This window comes from Buceros rhinoceros, unplaced genomic scaffold (assembly GCF_000710305.1).
Source record: "Buceros rhinoceros silvestris isolate BGI_N320 unplaced genomic scaffold, ASM71030v1 scaffold23042, whole genome shotgun sequence".
NCBI lineage: Eukaryota > Metazoa > Chordata > Aves > Bucerotiformes > Bucerotidae > Buceros > Buceros rhinoceros.
The window spans coordinates 9,777-17,271 of NW_010398643.1; the positions used below are offsets into that span (position 1 = coordinate 9,777).

The 7,495-nt window shown below is 41.5% G+C and overlaps 1 protein-coding gene across 1 annotated transcript in view; it reads right to left on the reverse strand.

Moving 5' to 3' along the window:
• Window positions 1-5,334: 5,334 nt before the first annotated feature.
• The window catches only part of NADK (NAD kinase), a 13,163-nt gene continuing 11,002 nt past the window's right edge, over window positions 5,335-7,495 (reverse strand). The window contains exons 10-11 of the mRNA XM_010131181.1: window positions 6,788-6,870; window positions 5,335-5,850 (exon numbers count right to left, since the gene is read on the reverse strand). Of these exons, the coding sequence (XP_010129483.1) occupies window positions 5,703-5,850; window positions 6,788-6,870 (231 nt within the window). The 3' untranslated portion in view covers window positions 5,335-5,702. The remainder of the gene's footprint in view (window positions 5,851-6,787; window positions 6,871-7,495) is intronic.

The window sequence follows — 7,495 nt, forward strand, 5'->3', positions numbered from 1 at the left end:
GCATCCCTGTGTTCTATCTGCAGCTCTCACAGAGTGAAATCACAGCCAGGGAAGTCCTGATCAAGTACTTGCCTTCAGGAGGTACGATAACGGGCCAGTTTCACGGAGGAAGCTGCTCAGACAGACATCTCCACATTTCTTGGCTGGTTCTGTGCTAGGGGCCATAGCAGTGCAGCTGATAACAGTTTAACAAGCGAAGCGCGCTCGGGAAATTAACTGTAATCCCCTCAATTCAGTGAGTTTTGCTGACAGTACAGTGCATCTCTCACTCCTTTTTCCTGATGTTGCTTTGTGACTGCAGGAGGTTCACAACATGCATGTGAATGTATTAATATAACTATTGTTTTTCTGGATATACACAAACATAATGAAACTAACTTCACACCCATCTTACACGCCCGAGTCTCCAGGGGGACTGCCCTGCCACGGTTTCTCAACTCTGATCTGTTGCTAAAGCTGTTCTGATGACAGCTGCATCCCCTGATCTCCACCATGGCTGTGTGATGGCTTAACCCCAACAGAATGGCCAGGGATCTTGTTCCTTCTCCAGCTTCAGAACATTTCATTTTTTAAAAATTTTTATTTTTTTAAATCCCAGCTACATGTGCAAACTACATGATGTAATCTCATGCCTCGTATAGCGTATCTAACTCACGTGCCACTTCATACACCAGGGTGATTGTTACACTAAACCTTTAATATGTAATTTAAAAGTTTGGTATTTTATTGATGGGAACCTTTAGCTAATGGCTGTCTATTTTTTAATAAAGTTTAAACACTGTTTGTGCATGGGTAATTATTTCTCCTATCAACAGTATGAGTTCAACGGAAGCCTGTTTACAAACTGGGCATGGAAGAGGCTGACACTGCAAGTCACGTGTGCTGTAAATATTGCCATCACATTCCTCTCCAGATACATCTTCCACTTGCAGGTACCAGAACACTGCAAAAAGCAGTTAAAATAGTTTATCGCAGGGAAATTTAAAAGGATGATCTCAAAACTTGTATAAAAATAGTTTTCTCAACCCAATCTCCTAAACCTGAAACAAATGTCCTGTAGAGATTGCAAAATAGGGGGCATGAAGGGGTTAAATGTCTATGGGCAGACTGCACAGAGCTGACAATATCAAGAGAAAGCACGAGAGTACCAGCTGACGACACTGACTTCATCCCACAAGTCCAAATGTGACTATTAATTGTGTTCCTCCATTTCAGCAACAATTCCGCATATTCAGTCCTTTCTGAAGCAGGCGAACAGGCAGCAGGTCTTGCCTGGAGCAGGAAGGGAAGACTCCGGTCCCCACAGGAGGCCTGTACTTGGTCAGAACTCGCTAAAGAAAGCCGGCGTGTGCTATGCTGCTGTTACCTGCACAGCAAGGAGACGGCAGAAACAACAGGATCACTAGAAGGAAAAGACCTGGAAGGCAGGGTAGGACTAGAACAAACAGCCTCAAGCTTCACACTCTTAAAAACCCAGGAACGTTGATAGAACCAATTTGTAACCAGCCCAGCTGAACCGATTTTGTGCCAGAATGTTTGGTACCTCATCGTGGAACAGCTGCGTGGGGGCAGAGAGCTTTCTGCTGGTTCAACAAGCCACGGGGATTACAGCTCTCCGCGCCAGAGCTGGGCCCTTAAAACTGAGCATGGCAGAAGCTTCAGCCTGGCAGACAGGACTAGTAAATTGCATAAAACTTGCCTCAGAAGAATCCCCTGGAAAAGCAGGGTCCGGTCTTCGGCAGGGCCGCCTCCCTGCTTTATGCACAGGCCGTGGAGTGCCCTCCAGTTCTCGCGTTGGCCACCAACAGCAAGAGTTTGTCACCGCCCGGGCACGAGGGCTTGGAAAACGCAAACTCATGGAGTGCCCTCTGGTTCTCGCGTTGGCCACCAACAGCAAGAGTTTGTCACCGCCCAGGCACGAGGGCTTGGAAAACGCAAACTCCATTTCAAAGCTACAGTCCCTGCATAAGGTATTCCCCACATCTGTCTACGATTTGACCTGCACGAACCGCTGGAATAAGTTGCAGATTAATTATGAAATCCCAAAAAGACTCTTAATCCTAATCATCAGCCACAAGTTTCAGGGAAGAAGTCTAGAACATGGTCACAACATGCACAGGCGAGGACAGGACAGGCATTTAAACTACATTTTAAATCTTAAACTTCTTAGGTATCCAAATTATCCCAGATTTTCACCCTTATCTATTTATTTCCTCTTTTTTCTACTCTTGGGTCTTCAGAAACGTTTCTAATGTAGCCCAACTACTTGTACAGAAGATTTGTGTCAACTTGCACAGCAAATCCAGCTTTTATTTTGAATCTTTTGAGAGAAGACTGGTACCAGACATAGATACATTCATATTTTTAAAAAACAATGCTACCGTCCCATGAGACAATGTACCAACACCCACACCGGGCAGTTGCCTTCTGAGCGAGTAACTGTGCACACCTCGCTCTGTATTCTCGACAGTCAAAGTGCCGCTTTACAAATCCAACTTTACAAAAAGATTTTATTGAAAGGATTGAAAAATATTTGTTTTCAACAAGATTTAAAACAAAGTTTCCAAAGCATTAACAATATGTAACAGGATTTTTCCTCTTTGAAAAATTCAGTATACTGCTTTATTCCATACCACAGCGGTTGTTTATAATTTCTTAAACTCTCTAGTGGAGAATAACTTGTTTTTAAAAAACAAATTAATTTCCAAGCTTCCATTTTGACCATTTGTAGATTTGCAGGTACAAACCCTTTTATTAGAAACACTGCTCTTAACCAGCAAACCCCTATTTTACTAGTGCTGTTTAAACAAGTTACTTGAGTGAGCTACATCAGCAAAATGAGCTTTTATTGCCGACAGAAGCAAGTCTGCAGCACAGCTCTCTTCTGGTTCCGCCGTGCTTTGAGCAGAAGGTGCCCACACTGTACGCCCTTCATATGCAAAACTCGAGTGCTGTTTAAACCTCACTAACCTGCTCGTGAGGCGCCGGTTTGCCGACTACAGGCCTTGAAAAGGGACTTTGTACAGTTAGATAAATTTGTGATGTATTAACACAGTTTGGGTTGTGCTTCGATATAAAGCAGCCAGCACGATCATATCCGACACAGCTTTCTGAAGAAAAAGCGAAGACTAAAGTCATTGTGTGATTGACTTTCCTTCAGTCGGTCTCCTTGGCTGAGCAGTGATCCAAGTCGGATGCTTCATCAAGCGGGAATAGTCGTACAAGCAAAACCGCGGAAGCCGCAAAGCCAGGAACGCAATTGCAGCGCGTGATAAATCTAAGAGAACTCCTGATCTAGGCCTAATCTAGAGAAGTAGTTAGCCAAGTTTTGATTACAGATTTCATGAACTATGCACTCTGAAAATGAAAGTTCGGCAACTCAGTCAATAATAGCTCTACTATTATAAAAAGCATAAATAAAAAGTGCTGAATATAGTTTTATCTTTAAAAAAATACTAGATAAGGCTCATTAATCATTTCGCCTCACCTCCGCAAAATGATTTCCACTTCCTAGCGTGCCCAGTTTTCTGCTTGTTCTCCACTTAACAATACATTTATATAGCCACTATACCCTGTTCCTTTCTCAATTATTGCATGTTTAAATAAAATAGTTTCAAAGCAAAAAGTCTGGCACTTCTATAGTTCAAAAAGTAAACAGTTATTAAATAACTGAATACTCCACCTAGGAAACCCGTAAGCAGCTTCAAAACAGTGATAAAACAACTACTGCAATTCAAGTGAAAGATAAATCCCAAAAGCTATCTGGATATTCTCCAAGGTCTCATAAAGTTCATCTATTTAGACCAAATCAAACCAATATTCTATTTTACAAAATTTACAAACTGAGTATTAGTTTATATTAACACATTTCCATTGTGATTTGTATCGTTAACCAAGAGTCTGCTTCTCTTTCATGGAAAAGTGCTCTCACCGGGATTTAATAAAGTTACACAGAGTAGGGCAGCATCCACAATGGAAGAGCCGTTATTATTTAAACCCCCAGAGGACAGCAGGTTAGGCAGAGGTTGGAAATTCACACATTTCCCATTACCACTTTGGACCACATAAATGACGTAAGACAATCGTGAAAAGTTCAACAGAGCTTCTCACGCCACTTCCAAGGAAATCTCCCCTTAATCAGTCAATTCATTCCTCCACAATACTATGCCATAGGTTTTAATTTAACTCATAACGTCCATTCCTTTAATGAGCAACGCAGCAAGACTTAGAAAATGCTGAAGTTTGGATAGTATGATCATGAGACTGCACCACAAAGAACATAAATGTAAACATTATACTTGGGTTTGATATTTTTCAGTTAAAGTACAGTACAAACCCTTTTCCCCCAACTAGTTTTTTTGTTGGTTTTTGTTATCTTTTCTTTCATAAAAGCACATACAATAAAATATGTACATAGAGAAGTTAGAAACATCTGAAAGCATCTTAAAAAAGTAAATACGAGACTTTAGAATATCTTGAGTGTGCTGAAGGCACCATGAGCTACTCTACTGGGAATGTGTCCTCTCACCGGGCAGCCTGCCGATGCAGTATCCCTTTCTGTACAACTCAGCACCGAGGGCTGGAAGGTAGCCACGGAAGTGGAGGGTGTTCGGGGTCTAGTGTAGGATATGCTTTTCTTCAAGGCAAGAGTGGAACTAGACAATGTAGCAGAAACTGGGGTCCAGATTCTTCTTGAACGCTTGGTTCGGGGTCTAGTGTAGATATGCTTTTCTTCAAGGCAAGAGTGGAACTAGACAATGTAGCAGAAACTGGGGTCCAGATTCTTCTTGAACGCTTGGGAGATTTTTTTTCTTTTTTTTACTTCATCATCTCTAATGCTACCATTTATTGCAAAGAAGCAAACAAAAATAGTAAGAAAAACCAACACACTGATGATTCCCACCCATGGGAACCGCACAGCTGTAAATGAGCTCAGCTACAAAAAGGGCGACCGCTGTAAAAACCGACCGAGTCCACGCTAGTGCTCGCCCTTGCCGTTTGTGGGTATTTTCACAGTGATGACAGCCAAGGGTCAAACACTGTTCAAACGGGCAAAAGAGAAATATATATGTGTATATATGTATATTTAAAAATTCACTAGTTCCATCTATTAATAAAAAAACATTTTCATGGGTGTTTCTTCACAGTGTGCCACATTTGCAAGTGAAGAGAAAATATTTTAAGCACTGTCTTCAGGGAGAGCTGTTCTCAGCAAGGTGAACTTATCCTAACAAAGAGAAGCTGCTTTTTTTTTTTTAAGAAAACTTCTTAAAACCTTTATATGCCTAGTAGTTTCACTTGGAATTACAAATGTACCAAATTAACAGATTATTTTAATGCCACTTTTCTATTATGTATCTACATTCAGCCTGCCGTGTTAGTGGTAAGTTACAGGTTACAATCAAAGCTCCAGATGCAGTTGTCGACACCCATCAGAAATAATCCGTTTTCAGATTGCTCATTTGAAGGAAATTCACACTGGATTACAACAACTAGAGCCTATTTTCTTCCATTCCTACTCTTGGTGGACAGAAAGTAGCACAATAGTTGCCAGCCATCAGCAGACCAGACATATATAAACTATAATCACTATATATGTCCGAGCCTGTGACCACACTCATTAGTCGAAAACTTGTAAATCCAAGCATATAGAAGGGATACTGCCACTTCCCATTCCCATGAGTCTTGTTAGATGTAGACACTCAAAATTCTTCTTCTTCAACAGCAAAATTATTTTGCTTCTTCCGAACATTCCAGTGTAAGCACTCAGCCAAGCTTTCAAACCAGTCGCTCACAGGGTCTCGGAAACAGATCGAAGGAAGGGGATAGCAAGAGGTAGTGATGCTAATACTGCAACAACACAGGAACACCGCAGTCAGTCAAGGGCAACGGAGAGCAATTTAAAAGAAGAATACAGTAATCTTCTATTCGCTAGCTAACATAGTGCTACGTTCAGACAATTTGGTAAAACAGCGACTTTTCACAATCAAGCACTAACCAAGCCTGCAGGCTCATCTACACGGAGCAAACACAAGGCTTGAAATCGTTCACAGTGCACCATGGACAGCAGCAGCACTAACGAGTCTAGCAGCTAACGGAGAGCCAAATCTCACGGCTCAATCCTTGGTCTCCTGATCTATTCTACAGACCTTCCAGCCTCAGAGGCAATACAATCAGTACAAGACGGAAGATCAGGCCGGCTATACGTAATCCTTCCTGGCAACTTGTATGGCCCCACACAAACACCGAGTCATCCTGAGTAGCAAGTCTACCGGTCACATATCCCACAGCTGCCTGAAATCACCTCCTAGCAAGATGAGCCACCACATTTTGCACATAAAAACTGAGCAGGCTTCACACGCTGCATTCTGCTTGCTCAAGGCAAGAGCATCGCAAGTGGCCACAACCACAAAGTTCACACAGGTTAAACCACACAGCATTAGTCAGAGCCACTGCTCACATACAGCTCCTGTTGGTTTACATCTCAAACTCCTATCTTTAAGTTAAATTCACAAAATTTTCTGAAGACACGTCCATCTTCCTTGCCAAGCACACCATGTTTACATGTTTTTCTCTTAACATTTCATGTGCTTCCATAGGAAGATTTAAAAACTCAAGTTAGAAATTAAATACTTTCAGTGCAGTTTGTGCTGTACAAGGTGTTAGGGTTTATAAAAGCTTGCTTCTTCCCTGCCAGCAGCCCCTTTGACAGGTGCTAGATGATAAGAACTGCATGAATCACTATTTTCTATACTTATAGAATAAAGAATAAAAAAAAAGGCTTGACCTGTCTCCATGGCATATTTCCTGTCTCTTCCTTCCATCAAACGAAACCCATGCTGTATTCCTGGCATCCGGGGAGAGCATAATCTGAAAAAGAGAAAAGAACTAAACTTCAGGTCCAAAACCTATTTTTCAAGAGCAAGGAACAAACATCTCCTCAATCCCCCCTGAGTACAGAACTGACTCTGCAACTTTGCAGTTGCACTGAAATTTGTAATCTGTCTGTAATGGCACAGTGACGCTTCACCAAGTCCCAACCCTTGATTTCATGTTTGCTGTGTATAGGTGTATTTTTTTCTACGTGCAATAAAACCCCTCTTTATAAGTACAAGGTCATAAACCAGAAAACCATAAACCAGTAACCTTCCAGTTACACCCAGTGCATGCTTTAAGTCAGCCACATGAGCTGACTTAGCATCTCTACCAAGAAAAATAAAGCTAATCCAGAAAAATGGATTTTATTATATAATTAATCTAAACCTGTCATATTTAGGAAGTTTTGCTCGTATTGAACATAAATTCCTATTAAGAGAACTTATTGCGCAGTAATGCCCACTGACGTGAAAGTAATTGTGGACTGAGAGTAGTGCCATGAATGAACACTTGATTTACATTGTAAAACAAGAATAGAAATCCCAGGACACACTTGTTTCTTAATGCTAATTTCTTCCCCAGGAGAGCCCTTCTAAACATACAAACTCTCTTCCTGCTG